Genomic DNA, 14,337 nt, shown 5'->3' on the forward strand with positions numbered 1-14,337 from the left:
TGGTGGCGACACCCTCTATAAAGAGGGGAGTCCATCATCTTCTTTGTCTGGTATTGAGGTGAAAAAAAAAAAATTTTTTAGTTGTTGCAGAGGGTATTATCGTCAACTAACATTGTTAAATGTTAAGTGTGTTGTTATCCAAGGTTGCTACACCTGAGTGGAATTGATCAAAATCTCAAGATATTATTATTATTATTATTTGCCACATTTTACTATTAAATAAATATAAATTTTATTTAGATAAGGTCATTTTTTTTCTGTTAGAAAAAGAAAATAAATGCCCCAATTCAATAAGTTGTAATAATGAATAATTAGAAATTTTTGTGTATCTTGTAACTAACTCTTAACATTCTTTATATATATAAAAAAAATTTCAGCTAGAACTTAGATTACAATAAATAAATGACTTAAAATTTTTTTTATTAAATTTTATTTTTCTAATCTTCTTTAACAATTGGGTATTTTTTTAGCGAGCTCTGTGAATACAGTAGTCATATCCTCAGTCACTCCGTCTCATATACCAGCTCACTCCTTCTCTCTCATCCGGTCGTCCCTATCTCTCATCCCTATCCGCTGACGACATGGCTCCAGTTCTCTTCCAATTGCCAATCGCTCCAGTTCCGATCTCATAGTCAGTTTCGGAGAAAAAATATGTGTGAGTAAAAAAAAAATTCGAATATCCAAACTCTCTGATGACTCTGTTGTATGGATAGGATTTACAGCACAAATTTTGAATTATAATATTTAGTGTATGTATAATTGTCTATGTGAATTGCGTCTTATTCGGTCACGATCTTGTGATTTTTTTTCCAATGTTTGATGATTGCCTGTTGATTTTTGTGTGTTCGTGGATTAACTTCTCATCACCAATTTTTTTTTTTTTTTTTCTCGTAAGCAAGTATCTCCATTTTGATCTCTTTCTCTGTATAAATCATATTAGAGTTCGGAAATTTTTTTCTCTGAATTAATTTCATATTAGTACCCTACCTTAGGGCTCTGCTATAATGTTTCTTTTTCTCTTTCCCTTTTAAAATTGATATAAATTATTGTTTTGAATTTTATTTATTCTTAATTTTTGACATTCATACATCATGACTGTATTGTTGTGTAATAATTTTATGCATGAATGAATTTCTGGTATTCTGTAATGTGTTTCCTTTGCTGAATTATTATATTGACGTTTAATAGCTTTTGAGATGCCTTTTCTTTTTCCCCCAAAAAATTTTTTTTAATGCAAATTATTGTTTTGAATTTTGCCTATTTATTTCCATGTGTTACTCAATTAGCTTCTGAGCTGTAACTTTTGATTAGGTTTAATTTAAGGACTTGACACTTCACGGTTATATTTGTTCTTTTTCATGATTAATTTAAGGACTAATCACTTCATGATCATCATTTGTTGTACAGATAGAAACTTTTCAGCATAACCTTCAAATTCGTTGTGATCTCACCAAGTCCATTATGTGTGACAAAAAAAATTAAATCTATTTTGATCTGATTTTTTAAGTAGAGCCATCGTGATGCATTTAAAACAATGTTAAGACTTGTATGTCAGTTTTCATTATTTAAACATTGATAATTTCACTTACCTCCCCTGAGGTTAGGCCTAATTACAGGCGGTACCCCTAACGTTTCAAATATTACACCGACCTCCCTCCAGGTTAGTTTCGTCGTAACAATCTGCCCCTCCCGTTAGTAGTCAACGCCGTCTTTTGATGATGTCAGCCTCCTCTCAGTGTGAAATACCACATTTGCCCTTAAAAAGGTTTCAAAGACATTTACACCCTCACTTTTCATTTAAACTTCTTTAATACCCTCAATATAAAGACAAAAAGACCTTCTATGTCTATATATATATATATCAACATACTATATCATCTCCTCTCTCCTCTGTACGAGTCTCTCTGAACTTTAATTTCTCTCTAAAATTCTATATACAAGGTCTCTCTAATACCATATGTTTGTCTATTTATTAACAAACACCAAAAGGTAAATAATGAATTTCAAGAAAACCATATTAAACATCTTGTCAAAGGGAATTTATAGGTTCAAGTGCAAGAGAACAATAAGAAGGCCATATATAGGAGTTTCTGATAAAAAAAATAGGAAACAAAGAAACCCAACTGTGACAACAAGAAAGAGTTAAAACATAGCTAATGCCAAGAACCAACAATTCAATACAATGAACTGTATGGGTGAATGATTTAGCTATCGGCAGTGCTGAAAGCCCCAATCGTTCAAGCCACCGGCGATACACAACGGTGAGATCAGGCAGCGTAGCGACAACACAACGACGATGAAGCAAGACCAATAAACAAACGGCAAACGGCAAAGCCTCGACCAACAACTAACCACCAAAAAAGTCAAAGGGGGACGATATAAACAGTCAGTTGGCGATTGTGGTATACCGACAAGCACAACCATCCACGAATAGAAGAACGCAATGAACCCCCAAATTGAAACAGTGCTGACAAAGCTTACATGGCAAATGATTTGGGTTAGTATTTTATTCTACTAAATTGAAACTCGCGATTTGGGTCTCTACTTGGGTCATTGAAGACGAGAAAGATTTCTCATAGTAGTCGATGTAGATGATGGGGACGCAGCGAGGAAAGACGGAGAGGAATTTCCAGGTCGTCATAATAGCCGACGAAGGGTATGAAGGCATGGTAGCCCAGAGGATGAAGCCGCCGTCATTGCTGGGGTAGGCGGTGGCGATCTCGGCGGTGATGAGGGCCTCCGGGTGCGGACCAGGTGAAGGGGGAAGAAGAGGAAACCGAGGATGGCGAACAGAGGGCCAGCGGCTTGGACCACATGTTCTTCGCCAGAGAGGTTGGAAAGAGAGAGGAGAGATCCAGTGACCTGGTTTGCTTCGTAATTTTTTTTCTGTGCTTTGATCGGTTGTTTGGTTGTTTTGTTTCTGTTTCCTAGGAAAAATGAAAATGAAAAAAAAAAAAAAAAAAAATCTAAGCTCAAGGGTACAAATGGTCATTTGTTAAAATAATTTGATAATATTTTATATTAATATAATAATAGAGGGTATATTAGTACTTTAACATCAATTTCTACTGGAATCTAACGCCAGCCACATTGAAGGGAGGTCGGTGTAATAATTGAAACGTAAGGGGTACCACCTGTAATTATGCCTAACTTCAGGGGAGGGAAGTGAAATTATCCCTTTAAACATTTAATTGAGAGAAAGCTTAATCAGAGAACCTATGCTTTTTCTTTTTCTTTTTCACTTCCACCCTTCGGGTTTCACCTCAATGATTCAGGGCAAAAGGGGAAGGGTTAGAAAATGTTAATATCCAATACATTTTTATTTAGAGTGGATGCTCTGATTATTTTGAGAGTATTTTGACAGACTCGTTTGTTTCTAGTTCTCTGTTGTTTAATTAACTCGATCATCATTAAAAAAGATTTAGCAGCATATGTTAGCTTAATTAACCTCATCATTAAGATTCTGGTTTATGTCATATTCTTGTTTTTTTATCAAATTGAAAACATTTTTATGTATGTATATTTTTTCTTTTATGATTTCCCTTGAGAATTCGATTATTCTCCCATGTATTTGTTGGTAGCTCAAAATATTTGGATATAGCATTCCCTATTGTTTGCTATTCTACTCTATATACTCTTGAATTATAAATATAAAACATACAAAATTAAGATTTAAGTTTCACTCTTTAAGTCATGGTGGGAAGTTAGCTCATGGTGAGAGTAACTCATCTAGTAAAATAGATTTGGTAGTTAGATCCACCTATATTCCTAAAATGTACTATTTGGCTAATTCCACCTATATTCATCTAACTTCAACTGGTTTGGCTAATGATGTGAATTGGATTATTTGACTTACAAAGTTGTGATAAGATCAGGTCAAATTTCCATGAAATATCTATTACGTTTTAGTTTCTCAGAAAATATAACTTGGCTGAGGAAGTGAATTAATCTGACCTTCTAAGTAAAGTTTCACTAGGCATTCAGTGGCCTAGTTGGTAGAGCGTCCAGCTCCCCGAGCGGGTGTGCCCCCTCTTTGAGTTCCTCCCCCTAGTTTGTCAGGAAAAAAAAATAGTACAATTTCATTTGCTTATAAAGAAAAACAGGAAAGAAGAAATTTCAACCCCCATTTCCCTTCCCTTCTAGTTTTCTGCAGCTTTACTGGTAGGTCAAGTTTTAAAATCTCTCGGACTATTTTGCAGTGAATGATTATTATTTTTTATTTGTTGGTTGCAGAAATAAAGGCATTCTTGGTTTACTGGGACAATGCATATGAATCTGTTAAAAGACTAATGGTATTTTTCGCCATTGGTCTGGTAAGTTGTAGTATCAATTATATGTTTGCTTGAAATAGTTGGCATGAATTGCTTATATTCAAATTATGAATTGGTTGGTTCATCCCATAATGTTGCTCACAGATTGCTTTTCCGTAATGCCAATTTTTGTGGTTAAGTTGAAGCTTACAGTGGAAATTTCATACATCAAACAGTGAACTTATGGGTTTCAATATGCATTTTGGGTGACCTCAATAATGTTTCTAGGATTTCTTGCTACTAATCTACTTTAGTTTTTTATTTTATATATATATATACATATCGAAACTACTTTAGTTAGTTCATAGAGTGCGAACTTCACTTTTCCTTTTGTTTATTTGGTCACAAGAACAGGACACCGGAGATTTAGGTGCCAAAGAAGGTATTTGTGATGCTGAAATAGTGTCACAGGTAGTATATTATGGGTAACGGAATTTTAGTGTCACAAATAAAAATATTCACGACACCTAGAAAATATTGTCACAAATAAATCCTTCAGTTGTGACTGCAAAATACTGTCACAAGTTGTATATTATAGGTAACATAAATTAGCTCTTACAAATAAAAGTATTTATGACGCCCTAAAGAATTGTCACAAATGGACATTTCAATTGTGACAACGCGTTACTAAAAGAATATTTTAAAGGCACACCAATTCTCTTTTTGGTTTCTTTTTTCTTCCTCTCGATGAAAGTTGGATTATATTTAAAAGAGGAACTACACAAAAATCAGGGGCATACCCTAGGAAGTATAAGAGAAGGACAAGGAAGTAATTAAAATCTATGCGAAGAGAGTTATATTTATCTTAACTAAAGAAACAACTAAGTCAAATGGCCATCAATCGTACATACGGCATGTATATTATTCAATGAAAAAAAATATTTGAACTGATAAATTAGACTTAAAATACATGAATCGATCTATAAAAACTTAAAATATATCTAAAGAGATAAAAATTCTTTTGTTAAATTATCACTAGAGTAGCATTGTTCTAATTCGATTTGTAGTGAGAGTGAGACATGAGGATCGAATAGATTCAATGTACACAAGGCTAAACCCTTCTCCAAGGTTCAACCCCACCTTCCCAAGTAACTTGTGGTCTTATACAAAGACTGAGAAAGACAACTCTTCTTTAAGGGTCTACCCACTATTTCCAAGAAACATGATAAAAAGACGAAAAAGGGCTAAACCCTTCTCCAAGGATCAACCCACCTACCCAATTAATGGTGAGTTTTATTAGGAACCCACCTAAAGAATTGTCAGGACATTTCAATTGTGACAGCACGTTACTAAAATAATTTTTTTTGTGACAGTGATTTTTTTTGTGAGGAAGTACCCCAATTCAAATATGTTTCGACAACGATTAATGAGAGAGCTAGAAGTTTGTCTTTTTTTGGAAGGTAAGAGAGACAAACACAATATATTTAATCCTTACTATATGCATCATATACACACATATTAACAATTTTCATACAGGTCTCTCTTTACTTTCTTCCAAACAAGCTATAGCTACCATGGAACAAACAGCCCACATAGCCATTCTACCAAGTCCGGGGATGGGTCATCTCATCCCCATGGTGGCTTTTGCCGACAGCCTCGTCCGCCACCACCATTTCTCTGTCACGTTTATCATTCCTACCACCGAGCCATCACCACCCAAAGCTCAACTTGAGGTCCTCAAAGCCCTTCCCAAAGCCATAAATTACGTCTTTCTTTCACCTGCTAGCTTTGGAGATTTTCCCAATGAAATCAATATTCCAACACGAGTTATTCTCACTGTAAGTTGCTCTCTTTCGCCCCTTCGTGCTACCTTAAAATCATTAACATCAACTACCAAGTTGGTAGCTCTGGTTGTTGATGTCTTTGGCACAGATGCGTTCGATGTTGCGAATGAATTTCATGTCTCGCCATACTTGTTCAGCACATCACCAGCTATGCCTTTGTTATATTTGGTCCACTTGCCAGAGCTTGATGAGAAGGTTTCGGGTGAATATAGAGACCTACCCGAATTGAGAATCCCAGGTTGCTTTCCGGTTCGTGGAAGAGATCTCATGACCCTACTCCAAAATCGGACAAGCGATTCATACAAGTGGGTTCTATACCACACAAGACGGTACAATTTAGCCCATGGGATCATTGTGAATAGTTTTACGGATTTGGAACCTAGAGCATTTAGAGCTCTACAAGCATTAAAAGAACCCAAGATGCCGATGATCTACCCAGTTGGACCGCTTATTCAGATCAGTTCAAGTAGTGGGTCAAACCGGTCCGAGTGCTTACTATGGTTAGACAATCAGCCAAGTGGGTCTGTCCTATTTGTCTCGTTCGGGAGCGGCGGGACCCTCTCTTGTAATCAAATGCATGAATTAGCATTGGGTTTGGAAATGAGTGGTCAAAAATTCTTATGGGTTGCTAGAAGTCCAAGTGATGAGTCCAATGCTGCATATTTTAGTGCCCAAAGCCAAAATGACCCTCTAGGTTTCTTGCCAAAAGGGTTTTTGGATAGGACCAAAGGCCTAGGACTTGTGGTGCCATCTTGGGCACCACAAATTGAGGTCCTAAGTCATGATTCAACTGGTGGGTTTCTAACCCATTGTGGTTGGAATTCAACTCTAGAGAGCATTGTTCATGGCGTGCCTTTGATTGCTTGGCCACTTTATGCAGAGCAAAAAATGAATGCAGTAATGTTAACCGAAGATTTGAAGTGGCATTGAGACCAGAAATTGATGAAAGTGGTATATTGGGCCGAGAAGTCATTGCAGAAGTTGTAAAAGACGTAATGGAGAGAGAAGAAGGGACGAAGCTTCGTAGCCGCATGAAGGACCTAAAAATTGCAGCTGCGAAGGTCCTAAGTGAAGACGGTTCATCAACCAAATCGTTGTACGACTTAGCCAGTGAGTGGAAGAATCAGAGAAGCATATAATAATTGACCATGGAGTTTCTTTCGGGTTTTAAGTTGGTCAAGTATGTATGTCTGCTTTCATAAGATTGATTATATGTCGTTATTCTATCATAAATATATTTAGATCATTCCCCTTGTCATTTTCAGTGGACTACCCCTAAAAGCAACCACTACTCCTGATGTGAACTATGTGGATTGTGGTATCTGTGTGGACAATAATGAAGAAAAGTGTTTTTCAAGCGAAACATGGATGAGTATAATAAACAACCATTTTTCTGTTTTGGGTTAAACTAGGAATTATATTACGTAGATTTACTGATTAAGAACTCTGTTCAAGGAGGTACGGCAATATATTATATACTTCAGGCAATACTTTACCCCCTTAAAAGAATAAAATAAATAAATCAATCAATCAATCAAATAAACTTTAGGCTATAGCCCATAAAGTTATCAAGTTAATTTAAAGGTTAAAACGTTCGACTTGGAATGCCAAACCCCATCACGCGGATAAACTAGTTTTGGTCCCGGATCATTGGTCTCGAACCAATTATGTAAATGCGTCAACTTTGTATTAGTTTTATCTTATTTTTTGTTTATTTTTCACCATGCAGGGAAGGAGTCAATGAAGGCCTAGTCTTGGCTCCATCCCTGTTACCATGTGATTGGCCCGGTCCAATGGTCTTGAGAATATATAATAATTTCTCTATCACGCCCATGTTCTATTTGGAATGATTTTGTCATTTGTGACATGTTGAATAAGGTCTGGGTATAGCCAGGATCTAGGGTGACATGTCTAGCTTTTGCTTCCGTGTTGACTAGTGATATAGTCGGGACCTTCGTCTCGAGACCATGTAATAATTTTCTTTTTGCAGGGCTATGAGTCATGAACGATGAATGGTTTAGGTTGGTTACATTTGATGACTTGAGCTTCTTTAAAACAACAGCGCAGTTTATATTTTTTGTAAAGATAAAAAATTAGTTAACATTTCTTGACGCTATATTTTATGTTTACTAACACAAACTTTTGACTACTGAGTCTCAACTATTTTCAAATAATCTAAATCGTCTGTAACCCTACCCCTCTCCGCTATTATTTTTATCCATGCCATTGTCATAGTCTAAGTCACACAATTCTTTTAAACAGGTATCGCTCTCATTATTGCATTTCGCCCGCACTCTTACTTATATTATCACTTTATGTGATTTAAATTTTGTCACTTTCACACACTCGCTCCTATTGTCGCATCTGCTTTATGTGAATTACGTCATGGTGACATGTGAAGAGGTTTGCAGTTCCCTATTGCAAGGCCAACCTGGGACGGTCAAAAATTGGGTTGTCACCATTTGACAACCAATTAATTGAGATGTTTCTCTAAAAAATGATGGTGAATTTTTTATTTTCAGAAATTCAAGCAAATGTATTGAGAAGGAATATGTACAGTACATAGGGTTGGGCCTAAAAGGCCTAGGCCCAAGCAAAAAACACTTATTACAAGTTTTACAAGGCACCTGGCCCATTCAAGCTTAATGCAAAATCAAACAACCTAGTTGACTTAAAGCCCAAGCCCAAGCCCAATAAAATAGCCTTGTCTAGCTGATGCCAAAGCAACCGTTAGAAAATGCTATTCAACCTCCTGGTTCCGTCCCTGCGCCACATCATGGTTGGTCTCACTCTTAACTTGTATCTATCAATTTTGGATCGTGCATAAAGTATTTTTGTGTCGGAATATATTAATTAGGTTTCACATTGTTGTTGTTTTCTTTTATTTTTTTATTTTTTTATTATATATATATATATATATATATATATATATATTTTGCAATTAAGTAAAATGAACTTTATTTAACATAAGGTGGTAATTTTGTTAGAAAAATAAAATAAATACCCCCAATTCAAAAACGTTTTAACAATGAGTAGCAAATAACCATTGAGAACTCCCCGTGTTTTTCTTATTCTTTTGAACATTAATTCGCCCTCATGTTTGTGAAATTCAATGTAAATATAGGTAAGAACTACCACCAATGTCCTAAAAAGAACGTCTCTCTTACATTTATTTTGAAACAGAGTAAATTACATAAGTTTTTTACTTACAATTCTACTGTATATGTGTGTATATATATTACTCTTACTTACAATTCTACTATATTAAAGTCTCCCCTATCCTTGTGGTTCTATTTCCCACCACATGAATCTTGCCCTCATGGAGCCGAGTTGAGGAGCTAAAACACACATGAATAAAGAATTTTCAGCCGACCAATAAGCATGTGGCCTAGTGGTACAAGGCTCCTACTTTCTAAAGGGAGGTCAAGGGAGTATGTGTGAGTTTCAACTAGGAAAAAAAAAAAAGAATAGTCAGCCGCCTTATCACCATTGTAAAGATTCGTTCTGGTCAGAGCCGCCCTTACTGGGCTGGGAGCCTATGGATATGTTTGGTATAGTGGAAAAGAAAAAAAAGAATAACATTAATTAAGAGAGAAGAGAAAAGGAAGGAAAGAAGATAATAGTGTTAATTACTTGTTGTGTTTGATTGATTAATAAAGAAAAATAAAAGAGATGATAGTAATTATGATCGGTGAAAGAAAGGGAAGGAAATTAATGTAATGAATTTATATTCATACCCTTTTTCATAGAATTTTCCGGAAATCGAAATTCCAATACCAGTTTATCTCACCAGGCCCCTTCGTGCTACCTTAAAATCATTAACATCAACTACCAAGTTGATTGCTTTGGTTGTTGATATCTTTGGCATAGATGCATTCGATGGTGCGAACAAATTTCATGTCTCACCATACTTGTTCAGCACATCACCAGCTATGTCTTTGTCACTTTTGGTCCATTTGCCAGAGCCTGATAAGAAGGTTTCCGGTGACTATAAAGACCTACCCGAGTTTGAGAATTCCGGCTTGCTTTTCCGTTCGTGGAAGAGATCTCATGACCGTACCCCACAACGGGACAAGGGATGCATACAAGTGGGTTCTACACCAAGCAAGACGGTACAATTTAGCCTAGGATCATTGTGAATAGTTTTATGGATTTGGAACCTGGATCATTTAGAGCTCTACAAGCATTAAAAGAACCCAAGATGCCGACGATCTACCCGGTTGGACCGCTTATTCAAATCGGTTCAAGTAGTGGGTCAAACCGGTCCGAGTGCTTACTATGGTCAGACAATCAGCCAAGTGGCTTTGTCCTATTTGTCTCGTTCGGGAGCGGCGGGACCCTCTCTTATAATCAAATACATGAATTAGCATTGGGTTTGGAAATGAGTGGTCAAAAATTCTTATGGGTTGCTAGAACTCCAAGTGATCAGTCCAATGATGCATATTTTAGTGCCCAAAGCCAAAATGACCCTGTGGGTTTCTTGCCAAAAGGTTTTTTGGATAGGACCGAAGGCCAAGGACTTGTGGTGCCATCTTGGCACCACAAATTAAGGTCCTAAGTCATGATTCAACTGGTGGGTTTCTAACTCATTGTGGTTGGAATTCAACTTTAAAGAGCATTGTTTATGGCGTGACTTTAATTGCTTGGTCACTTTACGCAGAGCAAAAAATAAATATGGTAATGTTAACCGAAGATTTGAAAGTGGCATTGAGGCCAGAAATTGACAAAAGTGGTATATTGGGACAAGAAGTCATTGCAGAAGTCGTAAAAGATCTAATGACGAAGCTTCGTAGCCGCATGAAGGACCTAAAAATGGCAGCTGCGAAGGCCCTAAGTGAAGATGGTTCATCAACCAAATTGTCGTACGACTTAGCCAGTGAGTGGAAGAATCAGAGAAGCATATAATAATTGACCATGGAGTTTCTGGGTTTAAGTTGGTCAAGTAAGTATTATGTCATTTTAAAATATGTATGTCCGGTTTCAGAAGATTATATGTCGTTATTTTATTATAAATATATTTAGATGGTATCTGTGTGGACAATAATGAAGTATGTGGATTGTCATATAAGTATAATTTATAAATGTGTTAATTTTATACGATATCATTTTTTTTGTTTATATGCCATTGTGTTCATCTGTGATGATTTTGTCACTCTGCCCTTTATGTGACTCATGGTCACATGTGAAGAGGTCCCCATTCCCACAAAAAAAAACAAAAGAAGGCACCAGGCCCATTCAAGCCCAATAAAAATAGCCTTCTCTAGCAGATGCGAAATAAAGTGTTTGAAAATGCTATTCAACCTTTCGTGAACCATTGTAATTCTTTAAATGGTGTCATGTCATTTTCCACCTCAAATAGATGTGACCAACAATATCACCCTTTTTTTTATTAACTTTTTGTTTTTTTTATTTCTCAATTCTATTACATTATAGAAATGAGGTTGTTGCTTACGTCCATATAAACACATGAAGGGATGGGATGGGATTCACCATATCATGGTTGGTCCTACTCTCAACTTGAATAAGTATTTTCCTATAGGAATATATTAATTAGGTTTCAAATTGTTGTTTCTTTTTTCGTTTATAATTTTGCAATTAATAAAAATGAACTTTATTTACCATAAGGTGGTAATTTTGTTAGAAAAATAAAATAAATACCCCAAATTCAAATACGTTTTAAGAATGAGTAATCACAAAGCTAGAAATTACTGTACATAAGAAAGCTAGCAAATAGCCGTTGAGAACTCTATGTGCTTTTCCTATTATTTTGAACGTTAATTCGCCCTCATGTTTGCGAAATTTCATATAAATATAAGTAAGAATTAAGTTATACGGAGTACAATTTTTTTAAAAAATGCTTCTCTTACATTTTGCATGTATTTTAATTCTTATATTTCATGCGCACTCTTTCTTTTAATTTCAGTATATATATATATATATATATATATATATATATATATATATAACTTGAATTTTGCTGTGGGTTCTCTCATTCATTCCTACTCCTGCAGCCCTCGGCGGCTCTGTATGACAGCGCAAGAATGTCTTACTTTAGACAGCTTTTTTAACTTTTTCTTACGTTTGTACTTGAATCACACGTCATGTGCACCAATTATGTGTCTCAGCGCAAGAATGTCTTACTTTAGACAGTTTTTTTAACTTTTTCTTACGTTTGAACTTGAATCACACGTCATGTGCACCAATTTTGTGTCTCTCTTACGGTCTTATCTTTAAATAAAAATGAAAGAAAAGTAACTCTTATGTTGAATTAATTAATTTATTTATTTGGACAGAAATAATTTTCTTATTCAAATTTAAATTTTGTATACAAACACAATATAATATTAATCCTTACACACTACATATATATATATATATATATATATATATATATATATGACTACCCACCTCTCCTGTGTCCATCTTGTTCACAAACATTAGCTCTCTCTACTTTCTTCCAAACAAAGTATGGAACAAACAGCCCACATAGCAATTATACCAAGTCCGGGGATGGGTCATCTCATCCCGTTGGTGGCCTTCGCCGACCGCCTTGTCCGCCACCACCACTTCTCCGTCACGTTTATTGTTCCGACCACCGAACCATCACCACCCAAAGCTCAACTTGAGGTCCTCAAAGCCCTTCCAAAAGCCATAAATTACGTCTTTCTTTCACCAGCTAGCTTCGAGGATTTACCTAACATCAGTACCGCGACGCGAGTTTATCTCACCGTACGTCGCTCTCTTTCGCCTCTCCGTGACACTTTAAGATCACTGACATCAACTACTAGGTTGGTAGCTCTGGTTGTTGATCTCTTTGGCACCGATGCGTTCGATGTTGCGAATGAGTTTCATGTCTCACCATACTTGTTCTGCACATCATCAGCTATGTCTTTGTCACATTTGGTTCACTTGCCTGAGCTTCATGAGAAGGTTTTAGGTGAGTATAGAGACCTGCCCGAGTTGAAAATTCCGGGTTGCATCCCGGTTCGTGGAAAAGATCTCATGAACCCGCTCCTAAACCGGAAAATCGATTCATACAAGTGGTTCCTTCACCACGCAAAACGGTACAATTTAGCCCACGGGATCATTGTGAATAGTTTTATGGATCTTGAACCGGGACCATTGAAAGCTCTGCAAGCATTGGAAGAACCTAAGATGTCGAGGATCTACCCGGTTGGACCGCTTATTCAGATCGGTTCAAGTAGTGGGTCAGACCGGTCCGAATGCCTGCTATGGTTAGATAATCAGCCATGTGGTTCTGTCTTATTTGTTTCGTTCGGGAGCGGTGGGACCCTCTCTTATAATCAACTGCGAGAATTAGCCTTAGGGTTGGAATTGAGTGCTCAGAAATTCTTATGGGTTGCTAAAAGTCCAAATGATCGTTCCAATGCTACATATTTTAGTGCCCAAAGCCAAAACGACCCTCTAGTTTTCCTACCAGAAGGGTTTTTGGATAGGACCAAAGGCCAAGGGCTTGTGGTACCCTCATGGGCGCCACAACTCGAAGTCTTAAGTCATGACTCGATTGGTGGATTTCTAACCCATTGTGGTTGGAATTCAATTCTAGAGAGCATCGTTCATGGCGTGCCTTTGATTGCTTGGCCACTTTACGCGGAGCAACAAATGAACGCGGTATTATTAACTGAGGATTTGAAAGTGGCATTGAGACCGGAAATTGATGAAAGTGGCATATTGGGAGGAGAAGTCATTGCAGAAGTTGTAAAGGATCTAATGGAAAGAGAAGAAGGGATGAAGCTTCGTAGCCGCATGAAGGACCTAAAAAAGGCAGCTGCGAAGGTCCAAGGCGAAGATGGTTCTTCCACCAAATCATTCTACGAATTAGCCATCGAGTGGAAGAATCAGAAAAGCATATAATAATTAATCATGGAGTTTGCTTTCAATTTTTTCTTTCATTATTTTAGTTTGTACGCACTATGAGTTTTAAGTTTGGTCATTTTATAATTCTGTCATTTTATAGTATAATATATATATGTCGTTTTCATAAAGATTATATGTCGCCATTTTATGATATATTTAGATCACTTCCTTGTCATCTTCAGTGGACTACCTCAAACCACTCCTGAGATGGAAGTGATTGGTCCTTGTCATCTACAGTGGACTACCTCAACCACTCAGTTCGAGTCTTAGGCGGGTTAAGCGGTCGCCTAAGCCTTAACCGATAAAAAAATTTCAAAATATTATGATTAATTTGTATATGATATATTGTAAATTGAACACTAATT

At 36.5% G+C, this 14,337-nt stretch overlaps 1 protein-coding gene and 2 pseudogenes across 1 annotated transcript; all 3 read left to right on the forward strand.

Annotated features, from left to right (window-relative positions):
* Positions 1-434: 434 nt before the first annotated feature.
* On the forward strand, positions 435-7,352 carry LOC132299168 (hydroquinone glucosyltransferase-like; annotated as a pseudogene).
* On the forward strand, positions 7,243-11,197 carry LOC132300979 (hydroquinone glucosyltransferase-like; annotated as a pseudogene).
* A 1,287-nt stretch (positions 11,198-12,484) lies between these two features.
* Positions 12,485-14,100, forward strand: LOC132299169 (hydroquinone glucosyltransferase-like). The gene has a single exon (XM_059795645.1). The coding sequence runs from the start codon at positions 12,563-12,565 to the stop codon at positions 13,967-13,969; it is 1,407 nt and encodes a 468-aa protein (XP_059651628.1). The 5' UTR covers positions 12,485-12,562; the 3' UTR covers positions 13,970-14,100.
* The last annotated feature ends 237 nt before the right edge of the window (positions 14,101-14,337 follow it).

This window comes from Cornus florida, unplaced genomic scaffold (genome assembly GCF_030987335.1).
Source record: "Cornus florida cultivar Cherokee Brave unplaced genomic scaffold, ASM3098733v1 CherokeeBrave_3.0.0_Hap2_Chr03, whole genome shotgun sequence".
Taxonomy (NCBI): domain Eukaryota; kingdom Viridiplantae; phylum Streptophyta; class Magnoliopsida; order Cornales; family Cornaceae; genus Cornus; species Cornus florida.